This window comes from Neovison vison, chromosome 1 (genome assembly GCF_020171115.1).
Source record: "Neovison vison isolate M4711 chromosome 1, ASM_NN_V1, whole genome shotgun sequence".
Classification (NCBI taxonomy): Eukaryota; Metazoa; Chordata; class Mammalia; order Carnivora; family Mustelidae; genus Neogale; species Neogale vison.
In genome coordinates this window covers 25,227,537-25,248,181 of record NC_058091.1, presented here as the reverse complement: position 1 = coordinate 25,248,181, position 20,645 = coordinate 25,227,537, and the positions used below count along the sequence as shown (strand labels likewise).

Sequence of the window (20,645 nt, the reverse complement as noted above, 5' to 3'; positions counted from 1 at the left end):
TTTTTTTTTTCATTTTTATTTTTTTAAGATTTTATCTATTTGAGAGAGAACAAGAGAAGGAGAGAGTGCACAGAGGCAGAGGGAGAGCAGGGAGGCCGACGTGGGGCTCGAGCCCAGGACGCTGGGGTCATGACCCGAGCCGAAGGCAGACACTCAACGGAGTCCCAGGCACCCCTCTTTTCAGATCTGGTTTGGTTTGCTGTTTTCTCAGACTCCAGATGGAGAGTGTGGAGTCAGCTGTGGTACAGTCATCAGGGGTTAGTTCAAGGCCCCGCTCCTGTCTTGTTTTTTTTTCCCTTGCATACCTGATCCCTATTTCTAGTCCTCTCTCCTTTATAAGTACCCATTCTGATGTGCTTGGGATACAGCTTGGATATTCTTACGGATTTTTAAAAAATAAATCTGTATATTGGCTTTTAGTTTATATATGGTGTGATGCTCTAGTTCTGATCATTAAACAAATTTTAAGAGTTGTCCATTATGCTGAATGTACATCTAGTTTATTGATTCTAATCGGTGTAAGTATTCATCACCGTATTTTACATACTTAATCCCCTCACACATATCCCTGTTGACCTGTGTGAGAGTCTCTTGGGCGTGTGTATTTAGAAAGAGTGGATTTGCTGGATTTCACGCGCATGAATAGGCAGTTTCTCTAAGTCTAGCTGAACTTGAGATCTTTGCTAGCAGAGCTGTGGGTTCCTGTTTTACACTGTTGCCATTACTGGGCATTCTCTCATTTCTGCTGGTTTGAAGACAGTGGGCAAAAGTATCATCTCGTGTTGTTTCACTATTAGTGGACCGGCATCTCCTACGCTAATTAGTCATTGGGGTTTCTGTTCTGTGAACTGCCTGTTTTACACCATTTGCCAAGCCCTGCTTCAGTCTCCTGTATCTTTTGTTGTCGCTACTGCGTGGCAGGAAGTCCTCGTGGTTTTTAGATCCCGCACTCTGTTGTTTGAGACTTGCAATCACGTCTTCTCCCAGTTATCAGGTACGTTGCTGGTTCAGCTGATAGTGTCCCTTTTTGAACAGAAATCTTTCATTTTTACGTAGCCAAAGCAATATTCAGTAGAACAAAACATCAAGATAATGAATGCTCAGATGTTCACGTCCGGGTATGTCTGTTTTTTGGTAGCTGATCTCTCCTAAAAAGCTTTAAACATATGTAGTTGGTGACTTGAGTTTTAGAAGTAGAACATACGCGAAATGGCTTGATCTCCTCCCTTCCTGCCTCTTCAGGTAACTAAAATGTTGACCTTTCTTGAGATGTGAAAACAGTACACATGGAATGACGTGTAAGATGCATCAGCTTGTAAATAAGCAAATATTGAAAACTTGGATATTTAGCATGCCTACTAAAAGCTACCTTCAAATATATATTTAAAAAACAACAAAATAAACCCATTTCCGTTGTTAAGTTTTCAAATGCCTTCCTTCCCCTAGTACTTGGCACGCATGCTCAGGCCACTTCTGCTACTCCTGTCGTTTCCTTCTGCGTTTTTATGTAACCCCATTCTTGCCCCGCACAAACCACCTCTGCACCCTCATCTGCTCTGTTTACTGCTCCATGGAATCTCCGTGCACGTCAGGGCACATCCACATAAATGAAGCCATGAGCTGCCACACCCTGACCACAAAACTTAAAGCAGGGAGGGGATTTTTGATGTATTATTTATGATCTTAGGATTATTATCATTAGGGCTTAGACTGGGGTCAGAAGGGTCTATAATTTGAAAAACAAGTATGAGCTGCCAACTTTTCATTTTCTGAAAATCAGTGGTCTTCTGTGCCCTTGTCCTCTTTCAGATGAATGATGGCTTGAACATGGGACTTCCACCCTGGTTTGGGGTTTTTTTTCCCCCCTCTCTAACTATAATTCCTACAGGAAAGCTTGGGAGCACGAGTACACACAATCTGTTGTCTTACAATTAAAACAAACAAAAAAGACATTTGAAAAATGCTTAGAGGGGAAGGTTCCTTGATTAGGTAATTACCACTGTCCCGCTAGACCCCAGGCCGCCACCAACCTTAGACCTTACCACTCACTTACATACATGGCTCTCTAGCCCTTCCTTATCCGCCCCCCACCAAAATGACAAAATTTAAAATAAATTACAAGTGTTGATGACTCAAAGACCCATTCCTTTGTGCCTAGGATATGTCGCCCCTCACCTCCTGCTTTAAAACACCATTGTATTTGCCTACCTTTCTATGCAGTAGATAACCTTCCTGCCCTTCTGTCCTTCCTCTCCTTAGCTGTGGGTACGGTTACACCCAGATCTCTGGGGAAAGGGACTTCAGGACAGGCTAAGTATGGTCAGATCTTGTGATTTTTCCTTAACAAGATATTTCTGGGTGAGTTTGAATTCTCATCAAAGCTGAGTAACGGAACTCTATTCTTGTTCCTCGACAGGAATTTTCTGAACCAACAATTATTCTTTTTGAAAGAGAAGACTTCAAAGGAAAAAAGATTGAACTTAATGCGGAAGTAGTTAATCTCCGATCCCTAGGATTCAACACACAGATACGCTCTGTTCAGGTGATTGGTGGCATGTAAGTGAGTTACCTACTTTTGATATAATAAAATATTTGATTTTTAAAATTAGGTTTGGTTATATTTCTTTCTCTCCTATGCTACCTTAAGCAAACTGAAATCTATCCTCTTTTCCCCTTATTTTCTATAAGGGTTAATAATTATGCACCTTCATAGTATAGTTTTCCCATTGGGAAAAGCCATGTGTGAGGTAGTTTTTATCTCTTCATCCAGATTTTTAATTTACTTAAGGCAAGTACTTGTCTTTAGCTCCTGTCAAGTTTCTAGGGGAATCCTCTGCAAACCAGTGCTCAGTAAATATATTGAGCACCTTTTTAGCAAGTAAGAAAGGGAGCTGATTTTTCCTATCTCTTTGAAAGACCGAGTCCTTTGGCTTTGGAGTAAGGGCCGGGATTTTCCTTTACGTGGGAATTATTAGCGGCTGCTGTGCACAATGATTAAAGGTCAGTGTGGAGGGGCACCTGGGTGGCTCAGCTGCTTAACCACCTTCGGCTCAGGTCAACATCCTGGGGTCCCAGGATGGAGTCCTGCGTCAGGCTCCCTGCTCAGCAGGGGTCTGCGTCTCCCTCTCCCTTTGCCCACATTCCCCTTCGAGTGCTCTCTCAAATAAATAAAATCTTGAAAAAAAACTACAACTGAAAATGTTTTATGAAAGCCTCACAGGAAGTACAGGGCAGCCTTGTGGAAAGGACCATATTTCATTGCCTTATAAAAGGGGAAAACTTAACCTGTTTCTATTCAGGAATGGATCTTTTTGGCATAAATACTCATGCACCAAGAATTTCCTACTTGCCAAGAAATGGGCGCTTTAAGTGTTTTAGAAAATGTAGTAGTTTTCTTTTCTCCCCCAAGGTATATTTAAGGTATAAAGCTCGGTGTAAAAGTGGGAAGCGCTGTAAACATAAATAAAATCAGGGCCAGATGTCAAGTGGATGTTGCCACTTACCGCAGTTTTCTTTTTCTCCAGATGGGTTACTTACGAATATGGCAATTACAGGGGTCGGCAGTTCCTACTGTCACCAGCGGAAGTCCCGAATTGGTACGAGTTCAGTGGCTGTCGCCAAATAGGTTCTCTACGACCTTTTGTTCAGGTATGGGTTTTCCCTCTCCAGGTTTCGAGTACTCTGAAATTGTTTTTTTTTGTAAATGTAACTCCGCTTTTTAGTTTCAGTTTTAAGTATGAAATCGGTCACCCCTCCCCATCCCCTGAATTTTTGGATTTGGGCTCTGTTTCTGGTGCTAAGAGGCGGTGATGGCTTTCGGAAATGCCACCACACCAAGATCAGCCTGTGGGCTGTCCGCACGCTCCCTGGCCCCAGCACTTTGCAGTTTTGACAAATTCCTTGAGAAAATCCTGATGACTCTGAAGGATGGAGCAGTGATCCCCAGTCCAGCATCCCCTCTGATCCCCTTCTGCTGTCAGTGCTTACTCTGTGCCCCCGACGGTGCTACCTACATATGACCACACCGCGGTCTTTTGTCTTCCAGAAACGAATTTATTTCCGACTTCGAAACAAAGCAACGGGGCTGTTCATGTCCACCAATGGAAACCTGGAGGATCTGAAGCTTCTGCGAATACAGGTCATGGAGGACGTCGGTGCCGACGATCAGATTTGGATTTATCAAGAAGGATGCATTAAATGCAGGGTGAGCTTTTAGGATTAGAAAAGGGTTTGCCATGGCCTCTTTCTTCAAGTAGATGCTATTTCGCACTTCCTAGAGCACTTTCGGAAATAAATTAAGAGGTTTTCCATGAAAATATTTTTTAGCTGATAAAACCAACTGAGGAACTTAAAGTGGGGGGTAAACCTAGCACTGATCCAGGATATAACATTTACATCCATACCTGATTTTTTTATGTAGTACTAGAAGGGACTTGTCTTATTTTCCCCTTTATCCTTCGTCTATTTATCATGGCTTCTTTCAGTAAGCCCCAGCCCTGTAAATGCAATTCATTCTTGGTTTATTTTGGAAGGCCCCGCAGACAGACTAGGACAAAGACCTACAACCCTGTGTACAACACAGCCCATTGCCCAATGGTCATACCTTGTAAAATGGAAAATGGCTTGTCTCCCTCTTGCATCACTCCTGCCATACAAGACCTGGTAAAGCTGAATACAGTATACGGCTTTATTAGAGAAGCTCGTGCTTCTGTCGTAGATAGTCTTTTTAACTCCTTCTTGATTTTTATGAGCTTGACTGTTTGCTCCCGGTTTTTTCTTAAAACTGGGTGCCCCATGAGTCAGCAGAAGGGAGCACAACCTGCTAATTGGTCTCTTGTGCTTGAGGGAGAATCATCCTTTCAGCAAACAGAAGTAGCGTTTAGACAGGCAAAGCAGCGAGCACGAGAAGCAGCAGCCGCTGAACTACAGAAGCATAAAAGAAGCCGACTTCTGTCTTTGAATTAAACACTTTAAGAAAACAGAGCCTTTCAGCACTTACTTTTAATTACTTCTAATAAACATTTTAGTGGTGTTAACTGTGAATTCAGTACGTCAGTGAGAAAGTGTCCTAGATTATCACTCTTTTTATCACCTGTATGCTTTCCATAAGCACTTTCTGTAGGAGGATGTGTGTTAACGTCATGTGAACACAGCAGATTCACATCAGAAAAGGACCCTTAAAATATTTGCATTAAAACACACTTCACTGCATTTGTATTTTATCCTTCCTCTTTTTATAGCTGGATAGCATGCCTTTTTGGAAATTTCTATTAGACATCTCTTATGAAGGGAAGATGAGTATAGGTGGAATTTCAAGTTTTAAAATAATAAAATGCCCTTTAAGCTATTTCACTGTTAAAACAGCCTTTCAAATTAGAGATGCAGTCACATTCCAAAAGGGTCAGGCTGAGCAGAGATGGTTATAGGTCAAGGGAGATAAAGCAGTAAACCCCTGCTTCTGATCATGGTCCTTGCTGAAAGGGAGAGCTAGTGTTCTGAGGTTTCCCTGACTCCCAAAGGGCAGAAATCTTACAAGGGACAAGAATGGAGAACCTTCTAGCACTCCTGTCACCTGAACTGAAGGTGTAAGTATTTTGTTATTTGATCCCAGTTTTCCGGCTAAAGCTGAAATGCCTCCTGTGGGGCAGAGACAACAAAGACAACTTTAAAAATCAATTTGTACCCAGAACTGATCATGATCCCTCAAGGTGTCTCTCTCAGCTGCCTTGTTTGTCCCTAAGCAGATAGCGGAAGACTGCTGCCTGACGATCGTGGGGAGCCTCGTGACCTCTGGCTCGAAACTGGGCCTTGCCCTCGACCAGAATGCCGACAGTCAGTTCTGGAGCATGAAGCCAGACGGCAGGATCTACAGCAAGTTGAAACCGAATTTAGTTTTAGATGTCAAAGGTAAGAATCATTTATTTTCTCTGTTGTGTCTATACTTAACTTAAAATACATTTTTTGCTTGTGCAAATGTACATACTATTAGCAGTAAGCGATCCCTTCCTGTGGGCCAGATGCTGAGAACCCTCTACACGCCCTCTAGCTCACAGCCTCTTCCCAGGGACCCTGGGAGCCCCAGGTTACCCCCTTGTCCCTGGTCCCATTTTATAGCCCAAAGACTGAGGCTCAGAGAGCTCGATCATGGACCGGTACCCGGAAGTGCTGAGCTGAAATCTGGACCTAGGCTGATTTCACACCATTTGTTTTATTATAATAGACTAAAAATCACAAAGGCTCCGAGCTCAGTGAATATAGTTGAAGAGTCCCATGCATCTGCGTGCATCACCTTGCTGAGCTAGAGCTCCTTGGTCTTACAAGACAGAGTTCCAAAACCAAAGAAATGGGACTACATTGGAAACATCGTTTTTTAAAAAATATGGATTCATGTTTATGTGCTCAGTTTCCTGTGTCAAGGTTAGTCTCCTTGGGTACCCACTATGTGGTAGACGCTTAGCTAGACACTGGGTACCAAAGGGGAAGGGAAATGTTAGCTTGGCTTCAGAGAGTTTATGATATAGAAACTCCAAGCATGTAGGACTTTTTCCCACTTGCTACACTGGCACTTGACAAGGAGTAAGGATACCTAGCTTCGAGTCTTGACTGACAAGAACTGTGGGACTCTAGAAGCTTCCTCTTTAGGGTTTTGCTTTAAAGCCCCAAGGTCCATTCCTAAAATGCATTAGAAATATGTCCAATGCTTCTTGAGTAAGGATAGGGTTCTATATGTTTGTGAACTCTCAGTACATCTAGATAGGGTAGCTGCCCTAGTCACTTGTCTTATTAAACTGAATTTTAGTTTCTCAGAATATGGGAGAGTGGCGCCATCTTGTGGACATGAGGGAGTAAGGCTGCACAGCCCCCATCCGCGCAAGGGAAATAACCTCTCTAGTAACACTTGCCCGGAGACTCGGATTTTCATCAGCTACAGCTGTTGAAGCCTTTGTTATCTGCTGCCAGTGCCCTAAGATTGATCAGACCGAGAGGCTTTCTTGGAACGTATCTCCTGGTGTCTGGGGAGGGAGTAGATGTCTTGTATTATTTCAGACCTAGGACAGCAATGGAAGCAGATTTCTTCTCGCTTTAAAAGTTTGGGATGAGGGGCGCCTGGGTGGCTCAGTGGGTTAAGCCGCTGCCTTCGGCTCAGGTCATGATCTCAGGGTCCTGGGATCGAGTCCCGCATCGGGCTCTCTGCTCAGCAGGGAGCCTGCTTCCCTCTCTCTCTCTCTGCCTGCCTCTCCATCTACTTGTGATTTCTCTCTGTCAAATAAATAAATAAAAAATCTTTAAAAAAAAAAAAAAAAGTTTGGGATGATCTTTCTCCCCAGAGGCAGAATGAAATCAGATGATTTCTCAAGGACTTCCTAGTCTTTGTGATTCTAATTAAAATTATGGTATTTTAACATTCTTTTGTGCATATTAATGACACTGCGATCCTAATACGTCCCCAAATCTCAGTGGAGTCAAGTGTGTGTGTCTCAGTGGGGACAGTGGATTTGCTGGTGGTGGTAACTTTTCCCATGACACACACATTGGCTCCAGTGTCCTATGCTACGCCTAGATGTGTAGAACCAATAGATCACCAATGACGATAAACTGATTCCTTGTAAGAAGAGCATAAGTTATCAGACCTTTCGGATATTTTATGAATGCTTAAAAGAGTAAGAACATTTCATTCTTCTTGGCTTGAGGATGCAGCAGGATTTCAATACCAGTTGCCCTGCCTCATAGCGAGAGGAGCAGATTTGTATTTCTGGGAGTCCCTGTGATAGAACCTCGATGCAGAGCCTTATGCTAAGAAAGGATACGTAGCTGAAACCGTATTTAGTCTGCACTGAAAAAAAAAAAACCTGATGGCACTTTATGATACTTCTCCACCAAAAGGAAGAGGCTAGGTTTTTTCACACCCACGTGTCTATCTATCTAGTAGGCACCTTGGAAGACATTCTGGTGAAAAGGAATTTAAATAATACTAATTTTAAAAGTACAGTTAAACTCAGGATCAAGTGCTATGAATTTTTATATACCCATGCGTTCCCAGGAGCGGGCGTGCCACCCAGTCCACATACTGGGCGTCTTTCAAACGTCCCCTTTGCCCTAATACAGCCATTTGTCATTGTTCATGCAAAACCTGTCCCAGCTGCCACCCCTTCCACTACTTTCAGGGCCTGTTATAGCAAATCCATGGGCACTGAATATATTTCACAATCTTTGTTCGTTTTCCCTTCTCTAGATTTTTCCACCTCCCCGCCCCTCGCCCCCCAACTTCAGACACCTGAAGTCTTGAGTAGGAAAAGGAGCCCTGGGAGGTGGGACATCCTGTGTGTTGTTGGTGCCCACAGGATGGGATTTGAACACAGCCAAGAGCTGATTCACCCTCTCCGCTTTGTTTCCTACAGGCACATTTCCTTTCCTTAATGTCCTTTTCTTTCTTTCAGGGGGGACGCAGTACGACCAAAATCACATTATCCTCAACACTGTCAGCAACGAGAAGTCAACGCAAGTGTGGGAAGCCATGGTGCTGTAACCCTGAAGAACGCAGGAGGAAAGCTTCTGGAGGTCTTCGAGCTGCTTGAAAACGGACAGAGCCAAGAGGAAAGGGGACCCGCTCCTTCTTCAGTAGCTCTTGCTCTGCCCCTGAAGGACACTGCCGCGACCGGGACTCTCGTCTCATCTTTGCAAAAGACTGTAATAGTTTTAAACCAACCATTTGTCCTTCTTTCATTTCCTGCCTTTCATCTCCTTTCAGTAGCTGCTTAACAGGTTGCCTCATTAGCAGCTTTTGGGTTTTTAAAAAATGTTGTATCAAGACTCTGTACATTTTAAATTATTTCCAAAGGTCGTGACAGGAGAGAAGAGGAACAAACTTCGAGTTGACTCTGTGGGCCTACCCATGCCTTACACTTTAAAGGGAAGGATAAAAGCTTGAGTTTTAGCATCTGAGAAGAAATAATGTATCGGGCCACTAATTTTGGTTCCTCTGTTTTCTGGAATCATAAATTACGCTCTATAGCAAAGTGGGGAAAGGCTTATCCTTTTGTTAGTATTGAACGCTAGTAAGTTTACAAGATTTCATGTCCTGTCCGCTAATGTGAGCAGGATTTGGATGATTTTAACCCACTCGTGGGCTGCCCTGAAATGTCACAGACGAGTGTCATTTAACGCTTTTCTCACAGATGCCACGGAACTAGCGTTCCCAGGATCTAGTTTATCACTCATCTACAGTTCGTTCTGATGCGATGTCCTATGAGCCTTTGCTGAGCTCAGGCCTGTCACCTCAGACCCCAGCAGCGGACATGAGAGACGGAGGAGGCCCCAGGGAATGACTGGCAATTCTCCAGCACATGGAAGGGAGGGAGGCCTGGAGCATTGCTTGTTCAAATCGTAGAACTCGGGAAACCCTAAAATGCAGTATTTCAGGGAAAAATGAGAGTTTAACCATGGATAATACACTGGCCCACATGGTGCTATTCAACCAGTGCCTTCTGGTTTTGAACAAAACTGCTTGACCTTCTTCGCATATCCTCTTCCTCCTCTTGTCTGTATTTCATTAGCCTCGTTAATGCTGGTGCTCTCATCCCAGGAGGGACAAATCTCGTTTCCTCTCTAGCTGTTCCAGTGTCTTTCCAGGGCTGACGCGGCTCCTCTCCGCACTGCCCTGCGGTCTCGGGAGGCAGCTGTGGCCAGCGGCTTAGCTTCGGTGTTAAAGTAACGTTTGCCCGTGTCCACCCGCTGCCAGCAGGTCTGTCTTGTTCTCAGATGTCCAGCTGGGACTTTCGGCCTTTGTGCGGATCACTACAGTGTGCGGGGGCTCAGACATCCTACAGTCGCCGGGGTTGAATTTCTCTCTTGAATAAACTTGTTTCTGGTTAACCGTACAGAGGAATCCGAGTGCGTCCTTGCCGTGGCGTCACAACGCGTCACAGCGAGTGAGGGGACAGGTTAGAACCTGCTGATGGACGAGGAAGACACAGGTTTCAGGGCTGGAATACGGCAGGGGTGAAAGCTCCACGTTCCGAGAGAGGACCTGAGGCTAAGCGAGGTCCTCCCTCCAGAGTTTCGCCCCCTCCCGGTACCACCCGGGAGCCCGCAGGAGAAGAGCCGAGACTGTTCAGACCAAGTCCACAGTGGCAGGTCCTGACAACGAGAGTCACGTTTTCTCTCTCGTGAAATACTGGCTGTGGGGAGACCAGCGATTCCAGAGAGAAGCCCTCATCCAACGCATTTACCAAATGAGTGTCTGACAGGAATAAACTGAGTAGCAAGTTACTAACCAAGTCTGTCCAAAGCCTGAGGTGTGGTGAGGAGGAGGAAAACACCAGGAAGAAACACTTACCCTGAATGAGGGTCACAGATTCAAAAGCTGCACTGGGCTTCTTGGTAAACCACTAAGTGCAGGCATTTAAGGTGAGAAACTGGAGGAGGATGTTTCAATGGCTGAGAGAGGCCTAACCCTTAGGCAAAATGTAAGGGTTTTAAAAAGTTAGATGGGGCGCCTGGTGGCTCAGTGGGTTAAGCCGCTGCCTTCGGTTCAGGTCATGATCCCAGGGTCCTGGGATCGAGTCCCGCATCAGCCTCTCTGCTCAGTGGGGAGCCTGCTTCCTCCTCTCTCTCTGCCTGCCTCTCTGCCTACTTGTGACCTCTCTCTGTCAAATAAATAAATAAAATCTTTAAAAAAAAATAAAAAAATTAAAAGTTAGAAACGTTAGCCTCTGCTTTCATTTTCTTGAGGGTCAACAACCAATTCATGAGATTTTGTATGTAACCTTAAGAGGAGATTCAGAACTCCAAGAGCAGTTCTGACCCCAGCAGAGCAGAGGAAACCGGGCCCAGCTGGAGTCCTGCAGGAGCACTGGTTTCCAGAAGGAGCTTTACCAAAGCTCTTCGTGCCGCCATCCAGCCCCGCGCCAGAAGTTCTAGCATCTCACCTGAATGGAGTCTGAGCTGCACTGGAACAGAAGATGATACAACGATGGGAAAATCCGGGGTGAAAAAACAGCTTGAGAAAGCTCTGTTGTCTTCCCCGTGCAGCTTACAGGGTAGGCCAAGCACGGACACTTGCAGAGCCTGCGCTGTGCGTCCCCTCGGCTCGGCTCGGAGGACCTCTCGGCAACAGGAACGCGGGGATGCCGGGCAGGTACCAGACCGCACTCTGGGCAAGGCGATGTGCACACAGTGGGGCAGGGGTGGGGGGTAGAAAATGCATCTGTCCTCAGTTCAGAAGACAAATTACTGGCAAAAAGGCGTTTTGTACTTGGATCATGGGATTTATCGTCTAATCTGGAAAGAAAGCAACGGTTACAAAAACGTCTGGGCCGAGAGGCCATCACCAAATAAGAGAGCCAACAATCGCCACACCGAGTGTTTATTTAAACGACATTAATTACGGTCTTTCCCCTTGCATGTCCTCTTTCCACCTTCAGGAAGGCTTCTGGAACTTGAGAAAAAGGAAACGTTTTTTCAATAACGGGCTGAATCTGTAAAACACAAGAAGTTGACCGGTGGGGAGGAAAGATGCAGGTTTTCAAGGTGGATCTATCCCTGATGTCCTCATTGTCCCTCCAAGCCATGGGCACCTAGGTGAGACGCTGACCACATGCCACGCCCCTGCCCCCCACACACCTGCCCTGCCCAACCCGGGGTTTCTTCTCCCGCCTCACTGTGCGTCCTAGAGGTGGCCCTAGCCATCGCTAAAGTCTGTCTTCTGTGCTGGTTGTGTCACTCTCCTATGTAGAGCCCTTCCACAGCTCCCAGACATTCCAAGGCCCCGACCTCCCCACCTTGGCCCCCGAGCAGCCCTCACACGTTACGAAGCGGCCTGCTTATTGCCTGAACGTGCTGTGTCTGCCACTGCTCCAACACCCACCCTTCCAGGCCCGGTCTCTCACACCCTGTCTGAGCCTGCAGTCTGCAGTGTGTTCTCTCGGGGCTGCTCGGGACCTAGCTGGCCAACGACACACACGGCTTAGCCACCATGTCATGTGGGGTGAACATCAAAAGGGGCCACCCGAGCTTTTGCTGGCTAGATCTCTGTAGGCCTCCTTGTAGGCCATGTACGGATTCTAAAAAGAATCCATTAAAAGTCCGGCAGATCTACTCAGCCACAGTCTGAGTACCTGTGGTCCAGGCTGCCTCTCCGGGACGCGCACCCCACCCCCCCGTGCTCAGCGCAACCTGAGCACAGGACAGGAGCTTGAGAGATGTCACTTAATGAAAACCAGTAAGATAACTGGGAAGCAAGTCTTACATGGTCTCTCTGGGTGTCAGGAAAACCTATCCCGGGGAGCTGTCCTGGGGGCTTTGCCAACTGGCCGAGCAGCTGGTTAGAATTTACGGGACAGCCACCTCAGCCAGCTCAAAGGCTGGAATGCTGCTGGTTCTTGTTCCTGCATCATCAGTGCTGCCTTTTGAACATGGGTCCCAGTTAGCACCCTCTCCAGATGCAGAAATCCAACAGAACGACTCTTCTTCAAAGCTACAAGCGAACATCTGTAATTGTCCCCTGGGTACCCCGGCAGCCTGCCTCCCGCAGCTCCACCGACAGGGAGACGTCCTGAGCAGGCCCGAGCTCATGCCTACATTTCAAGACCCTTCTCCTTTCACAAGAGGAAAATGTGTCCTTGGCAGGCTCAGAGGCGCCCGATGTACCCTCCTCTTGTGTGAATTTCACAGCCCCGTCACCAGAAGAGCGCCTCTGACTTCAAAAGTTCCCTTCTCCAGAGAGTTCAAAATTCTCTGCCCACAAATCACGGTAAGCTCCAGGGAGCAGTAACAACTAACACGCACTGTCCTATGTGCCAGGAGGGCTCCCGACTGTTCACTGCCTCTCCCCTCGCTTCATCCCTAGCAGGGAGGGACTCTTTACAGAAGAGGAAATTAGGGCGCAGAGTGAAAAAAGTCACCCAATTTCCACACCTGCGCCCCTAGTCTGTGCTCTCACCAACCCCCCCTGGGTCTGTCAGGTATCTCAGGTTGCTTTCTACATCCAATCCCGAAAAGGAAAGAGGAGGAAAGGCAGCCAAGGCTTGTAACGATTTATCACGGTGTGCATCTTGGCTGGCCTGCCCTGTGCTGAGACCATGCCAGAGCTCCCGTCTTCAGGCCCCCGAGACAGCAGGTGCACAGCACACAGGCCCCGGCTCCCATCTGCACCTGGCCTCACGGATTATTAACCACGGTCCTCCCCTCGCCGGCAAGCTAAGCATGACCTTAGAATCTTCCACACCGCAGCTGCTAGGAACACATCGGAGCTGACCCGTCCAATGAAACCTACATGCCTTCTCCGGTAAATACAGAATGCACTCAAGCTGTTTTCCGTACATCCTGCAGGAAACTTCCTGAACCCATTACTCCCTTGAAAGCCCCCAGGACACTGTTTTTTGCATGCTAATTACCTAAGAAGGAACCAACTGAATTTGCATGCGGAAAATGCAGAGTCCTTGGTCTCTGGTTAGAACAACCAGATCAGAATCTCTAGGGGCTGGGGTGGAGACCATGCGTTTTCTGGAAGCCTTCCAGGAGAGTTTATTGCACATTAGCGTGGGCATCACTGCAGCTTTCTGCCTCGATCTTCGGGTCCCTGCCTCGTAGCAGACACACACTCATTCATCCCACAAGGACTGACCAGATGTTGCCTTCTAAGTGCCAGGCACCGACCCAGAGCAGATAATGGCACAGGCCGCCGAGGGTAAACCAAGGCAAGAAAGGAGGCAATGACATCCACTTCTCACTGAGCTGTGAACACCAGTAATGAGAGCATCCCAACCCCGGTGTTAAGAGAGGGTCGCGGAGGAGGGACCCAGAGGCCCCCTGCTCCACTCGAGAATGAACAGCCCAGGCTGGTCCAGCTCTGCTCACGTTAGAACTCTGACCGCAGCCCCGGAGCCCGAACTGATGACACAGCCTGCGATGACCACACACTTCAATCTGGCCGGTCGGGCCTATTGTGGCGAAGAACCCCAGAGGGCTGACAGGGCCGGAATGAGTCATTCAGCTCTTCCCGCAAGTGACAATGAAAAAAGGCGGCTTTCTGTTAACAAGCAGGCGGACCGCTGCCGGCTGAATAGCGCCAGCAAACGGAGATTAACTGGATAATGAAGCAGTGTCCACACACGGCCTCACCCCAGACCCAGAGTGCTTGTTTGCTACGGACAGAGATCAGAGGTAAAATCCAGCGAGGGGACAGAAAGGTTACTCACAGTGAGGTGGGGACATTATGTGATGACACTGCTAGAGCCCGGCCGGCACAGGGAGCCCCGTTATAAAGCGGGCAGGCTCCGCACGGGGCACTTCCCGCGACGCGGAGGCCTGGGGCCTGTGTGGACTGGGAGCCACTCACCGCGGCGGCATTCGTCCTGGTCCCGGGCCCCACTTGGGCCCTCCCGGCAGTGCCTTACCTTCTTAGACGAAGGCTGTTTAACACCAGGCCCCGGGACTGTGCGCCTGCTGCCCGGCATCCATTCTATGAGAACACAGGGACCATGGGCCCCTCAACTTCCCCGGTGCGGCCGCGGACTACTGTTGCTTCCAGCCGCGGGGCACGCCTTCCCCTGCTCCCTGCTCGGAAGGAAGAGGAAGGAAGAGGGAAGAGAACCCCTCTGCGGGAGAGGGGCGGGGACGACACCATCTATGCAGGCAGAACAGGAGGCAGAGAGATTTCCCCTCAATCCCCATTTGCCCAGCAAGAATGACGCAACGGTAGAGCTTCAAAGAGCCCTAAGTGTCTGCACGAGCCCGCTGGATAGATCAGGAAGCCGAAGTGCAAGTGGCTAACGGCTCCGAGGACGTGCAGGTGAGAGCTTCTGGCCCGGAGGCAAAGCTGGGGTCCAGGACTACTGACTGCACTACTGCATGGCCTGGCTACAGTCTGGAGAGAAGCATGAGTCACGGTCTGTCCCCCTCTTCCCCAGACCCTCTACCTCTGCCTCCACTGGGCACAGAAACTGCAGATCCGTGAAGTGAGATGTGTGAAGGGAGAGGAACAGGTGACAGATGCAAGGCAGACCTGAGGGCTCCTGGCGGAAGGTCAAGTCCACACACGTGTGCCGGGCACCAGGGACCCAGGCCAGGGGTGGCAGAGACATAGCTGCGGCACCACCTCCGAGAAAGGCACGCCCCCTGACCTCTGAGAGAGGGTCAGTATTCCCAGGCAGAAGGGGGCTTCAACTAAGGAGCTATGCGAAGGCAAAAGGAAGAAGTGGGATTTGCTTGAATTTGCTATTTCTGGGACTTTCTGGCCTCAGAAAACTCAAAGCTGGAAGAGAGGTGGTAAGAAGGGGGTGGGGAGGGGATAACGGAAGCCACACTCCAAGGGAGGAAATGTGCCCATTCTGGAAAGCATCCGGGACTTGTCCCTAGGTCCCCCTGAAAAAGGCACTCCTTCCAGCCAGGTGAGAGGAGAAACTTGACCTCTATTTCCTCACAGAAACAAGCAGCAACACTAGAGAAAACAGTAGCAGCATCAGGGCGTTGGGATCCAGGAGGTCCCGGTTGTGTGTCTGAGTCCCAGGCCTAGTCCCAGGCCTTCCATCCCTCATCATTACATCCCCTCTGTGGAGGGAAAAAATCCAGTTGCAAAGAAGGAGCTCAAAGTTTGAAAACGTAATTCATTGCTAAAGGGAGGCCTCACATCTCAAGAAGGGCCTGGGAAACTGCCCGCCTCCCAACTTCTATTTCATGTTTCTCCAGAGCGGCAGCGCCCAGAACGGTGACCTCTCGCTGCATGTGGCTATTTCCATTCACTGACGGGAGAAAAAAAAAAAATGGAAAACTCAGTCCCTCAGTTGGACCAGCCACATTTCACATGTTCAACTGCCACATGTGACCTCTGGCTACCATACTGGACAGTGTAGACAGAGAACATTTCAATTACTGCACGAAGTTCCAGTGGACATCACGGCTCAGAAGGTCGCTCAATGTGGCCAACCCATCTCGCCACAGCTTTCACCAAAGCTCGTGGGCCCTCTGTCAACGTTTTAAATTGAATTCAAAAAAGTTACATAGGCACTATTCTGATGCTGGCTAAAAGAAAGAAACAAACTGAGGTCATCCCTATCATCACTCAACCGAGAAGCTTGGCTGGTCACCTAGGATCTTAAACAGATCTGTGAATGTTAAGAACATGACATCAAAGGACTTTCATAATTACATGAAGAACATATGTATACAGATAAACATACTTGAAAAGGCGAAAGGGTACAAGGAAAACTCTCCCTCCCATACTTGATCCCCAGCCATCTAGTTCTCCTCTGGAACAACCAGTATTTCAAGTTTTCTTCATATCTTCTGAGATACTTTATGCATTGTGGGAGGCAGAAGAATGGCTCCCAGAGATGTCCACATTCTAATCCCCCAAACCCGTGAAGATGACATATAGGGCAAAAGGGGCTTCAGAGACACGATTAAGTTCAGGATCTTGCGATGGCAATGGCTATCCAGATGGGCCCAATGTAGTCACGAGGGCCATTAGAAGAAGGAGGAGACAGGACAGTTGGAGGGAGGGAGACAGGACGATGGAAGCTGAAGTTAAAGTCATTCAAGACTGAACCCAGAATACAGGTGGTCTCTAGAAGCTGGAGAAGGCCAGGCAACAGGTTCCCCCCTCCAGTCCACCCCCAGAAGAAACACAAGCCTGCCGACCCATTTTAGACTCCTGGCCCCCAGCACCAGAAGATAGTAAGTTTGCACGGTTTCCAGCCACCACACTGATGGCAGCTGGCTACAGGAGCAAGAGGAAAGGAATGCGTGCACGTACAAGCACATATGCACGCATATCTTCCCTCACAGCCTGGTCATTCTTATCAGTAGCTGACTCTAGCCCGAAGAATCTGCCTTCCCGCCTCCTCTCAGGCCTGAAAGACACTGAAAAATACAGGAAGATTTTTGTGGGTAGAATTCAAACCTCACCTTTCTAAATGTTTAGATGGCTATTTAAGCAAGCAGAAAACAATGAAGGTTCTATGAGGGATTCATTTTTTTAACTATTACTGCCTCACTCTCAAAGATAGAAATGGTGGTTGAAGGAACTGTCCTAGAAGTCAAGAGACCTGAGCCCTTGAACTTGTCACTTGATTCAAGGGGCTGTCATGAGACGTAAAGGCGGATGGGGGTGTGCGGAGGTAGCAAAACTAGACATGCGCTAAGTTTTCTGGTTTCTAATCTCTGCACGTGCTAACTCAAAAAAAGTTTGCTACACAGTATGAAAACAAGAAATGTTTATTGTGCCGAGGGACGAAAAATGCAAAAATAACTGTAGGCGAAAGGCACAATTTTGGTAGCAGGCCACTCCACTCAGTGTGATAATTATAAGTCATTCTTCTCTGTCACTGCCCCTAGATACAAAGACCATCTCTGGAATACCCGAGAAACTGGTTAACAATGATTGTGTCTGACAAGATCTGTGACTGAGGGCCAGGAGTCAAAGAAAGATTTCAGGAAATAACTCTTCCTACCTTTTCGATTTTGAACCTTAAAGTATTTCAGAAGAGTAGGTTCTTTCGGTTCGTGGCTTCACACTGTCCAGAAATAAGCAGAGTTCCTCTCTCGGGTTCCCGTTACTCACCAAGCGCTCAGCCAAAGCTTCGAAGAATCTCAGTGTCCTCGTCCCATTTAACAATCTCTACGAGCCACACACCAGAGAAGCCGACGTGCTTGGTTATCTGCCAGAGCTTCCCAGCATGGGCAGCACCTTCCCGCACCCACGAGGCAGGACGCACATGAAGACCGCTGGCCCGCTCGCGGCGCCCAGACACAGCAGCTCCCACAGTTCCGGAGTCCTTCACTGTCAGAGGGGACTCCTGGGCCCAAATAACCCTGGCCAGGCCAAAAGAATATTCCCTCGCTCACCCTCGTCGGAGGACACATCAAGGGCATCTTTATTTCTACCTTGTCCTCTTTTAGCCATTCTGCCAGTTCTCTGCCAAATTTAATAGTTACATATACACAAGTCTCCTCTCTTCTCTGTTGCGTAAATAGGAACTTCCAGGTAGAGAGCGAGCGAGTCCCCATATTTTGAATACAAGAGAGCCATGGTAAGCCCGTGGACGGCCTGGAGCCGAGATCGGGAACGGCACCACTGCACGGTTTGCTGCCGGAGGGTGGGGACGGCTCTCACCGCAGGGCTCCAGTCACAGGAAAGAGCATGTGAAACTATGGGCCATGTTACTTAATGAGAGCTCACTTCCTTCTTCCTGGAAATAAAATAAGCATCCTACAGGAAGTGAGAAGAACCTTAAAGAGGCACTTAAAAACAGCCACAAATAAGGCCGAGACCGTCTACTGGGACACATTAAGACTCAGAAGTCTGAAAAAAGGCACCCAAATTTGAAACCACAAAATTTAGGAAATGGTAGCAGGCCATTTTCTATCCTATAGTCCGTGGCTATAGAGAATTAAAAAACCTAAATGCGCAAAAAGCAGCCAGTAGGTCCTAAAGACATTTCCTTCCCAAATTAGGGTGGAAATAAGAAGTGAGCCATGAGGGGCAGGGGCCAGCACGAGGAAGCCCATCTCAGCCCAGCTCTTGCCTAGTGGCCCTGTATGGATCACACGGTGGCAAAGCCAGCCCTACTCCATCCCCTTTCCCTGTTCATCGTAAAATGCCAAGGACAAGACAATTTAAGCTAAAGCCGCAGATCAGCCTCCAGCACTAAGGATGCAGCTGAAGGTTGGAGAGGGAAAAGCACGGGGCTGGGAGTCAGGAAGTACACATCCTGGTCCCACTCCTGCAACCTGAACATGTCCCTTTCTCCCCCTAGCCTGTTTTCTCATCTGTAAAATGAGAATCATTTTACCTACAACCTCAGGCAACCTTCTATGGCCTGTAAGGGTCTCTACCCTATAATTTCATACAGTCTCTTAATAAAATCATAAACATCAGCACCAGACTAGAAATTTTCCTTCCAGATTATTCTTCCAGAGAGAGAATGTCAGGGCTGTTAAGACCATGAAAAACCAAACTAAACAGTGGTCTGAAAGGCCTTCTGACAGCCAAAAAGGGACAATCCAACTAAAAGCAGCAGTACTTTCCCCAGAGAGTCTGTGTAGGACAGACGTGAGCCATCAGAAACACCGGCCAGTGGGCCCCACCAAGATCTCCAAGAGTCCTCTCTAGCGTCCCACCCACTGACCCTCTCCGACAGACCCCAGATGTACCATTATCTGCCCTCCAAGTGGGTTACACTAGCTGGCGAACAGGAGAGAGTTGAGATTCCAGAGTATTTGTTCACCGGGCTCCTCTGGAAATCTGGTTCCCTCCAGAACAGCTTCACCCCTGAACTCGAGATGCTCCGGAGCAGTTCTGTTAACTCACACGTGTGTCTGGACCTCTGTGCAGACATTACCTTGGTGGTGCCTTCTTTTCAGGATCATTACCAAAATATCAGCAGCCCAGCAGTAAATGCCAGCTCCGCGAACCGTCTAAGTGTGTTTCAGAAAATCCCATTAGCTCTCTGGACCTGCCCCTTTGCCTATGAACTAAGAGGGCCGAACCAGATGGTATGGGCTCTTTTTCAGATGTAGCCGTCCAGGACTAGGATTCCCATGGAGACAGAACCAAAATACAGCACTTAAACTTAGCCGTGGACAACAGCATGTGCAGGGACCATACCTGCCCCCGGAGAGCTCCCGCGGACTAGGCTTGGTGGGCTGGTGGCCAAGCCTCCAAGGGCTGCTCCAGCAACCCGAGCGCCCGCACTTACCTTTCCCTCATCCACCAGTTTCGCGATGTCGTCTAGATACACGCCGCTGGCCATGAAAAAGGCCCAGCGATAATGGACTCCTTGCCAGAAATGCTAAAAAGAAGAAAAGAAAACACATCAAATACAAAAAAGGATAAAATCTCATGGAATGCAAATTTAGGTGAAAGTATTTTCTGGGTGATTAAGACAGACAAACCAATTTCCTCCTCATTATGAAACAATGAGCTCTATGCCCAACACCTCAGCACAGTGACCGACAGAGGGGACACTCATAAATAAACAAAGATATATTCACGTGAATGCGGGTTTTTTTGGGGGGGGGGGTTGTTTTTTACCAAATTGTGAATGACAAGCAAGTCAGCACAGGAAAGCTGTCCTTAAAATGAGAGTCTAAATACTCTTACACACTCAATTCCTTCCCTCGGAGAAATTAGAAGCTAAGACCTCTCAGCTTTCTCTCCTAGGGTTTAAATGAAGCTCGGAGGCACCAGAGAAGAGCTTTTAAACCTAACTCAAGTATGCTTAGGGGGCAGTAAGGCACCAAAATACGATCTTCGACAAGAAATCCGATCACAGATTTTTTTTTCCCCCCCTGGAACAGAGTGGCTTTACGGGTAAAACAAAGTGTAAAATTCCTTTCGCATCATGGTTGGGTCTTCCCCCTACAGGTATAACGAACTCCCACATCACCGAATCTATTATGGGACAAAGGTCTCCAGATAAAAAAAAAGCAAAAATCTTCTATAAGAGGGCTCATGACCACTTTACTGCCATACCCACTTTCAATTGTCAGTCTTTCTGTCAAAAGTAGGCCAGGCCATTATCAAAGGAACAACTGAACTGAGGTTCTCCAGGATACATACCTCCATGACCTGACCGACTCACCTTCACCCCATGGGGGCTATCCAGAGGCATGGGGTTTGCCAGAACCACGCGGCCTCCCTCCCT

The 20,645-nt window shown here is 47.9% G+C and overlaps 2 protein-coding genes across 4 annotated transcripts in view; one reads left to right on the top strand and one right to left on the bottom strand.

Moving 5' to 3' along the window:
* CRYBG1 (crystallin beta-gamma domain containing 1) overlaps window positions 1–9,878 on the top strand; it is a 47,974-nt gene extending 38,096 nt beyond the window's left edge. Inside the window, exons 16-20 of the mRNA XM_044244696.1 lie at window positions 2,417–2,556; window positions 3,525–3,648; window positions 4,046–4,204; window positions 5,745–5,907; window positions 8,439–9,878. Coding sequence (XP_044100631.1) covers window positions 2,417–2,556; window positions 3,525–3,648; window positions 4,046–4,204; window positions 5,745–5,907; window positions 8,439–8,527 — 675 coding nt within the window. The 3' untranslated portion in view covers window positions 8,528–9,878. The remainder of the gene's footprint in view (window positions 1–2,416; window positions 2,557–3,524; window positions 3,649–4,045; window positions 4,205–5,744; window positions 5,908–8,438) is intronic.
* Window positions 9,864–20,645, bottom strand: part of RTN4IP1 (reticulon 4 interacting protein 1) — a 45,829-nt gene continuing 35,047 nt past the window's right edge. The window contains exons 8-11 of one of the 3 annotated variants that reach the window (XM_044244720.1): window positions 19,698–19,790; window positions 11,388–11,477; window positions 10,929–11,280; window positions 9,864–9,949 (exon numbers count right to left, since the gene is read on the bottom strand). In XM_044244720.1, coding sequence (XP_044100655.1) covers window positions 11,269–11,280; window positions 11,388–11,477; window positions 19,698–19,790 — 195 coding nt within the window. In that variant the 3' untranslated portion in view covers window positions 9,864–9,949; window positions 10,929–11,268. Of the gene's footprint in view, window positions 9,950–10,928; window positions 11,281–11,349; window positions 11,478–19,697; window positions 19,791–20,645 lie in introns of those variants that run through there. The other 2 variants (XM_044244730.1, XM_044244710.1) reach the window with 2 other exon arrangements.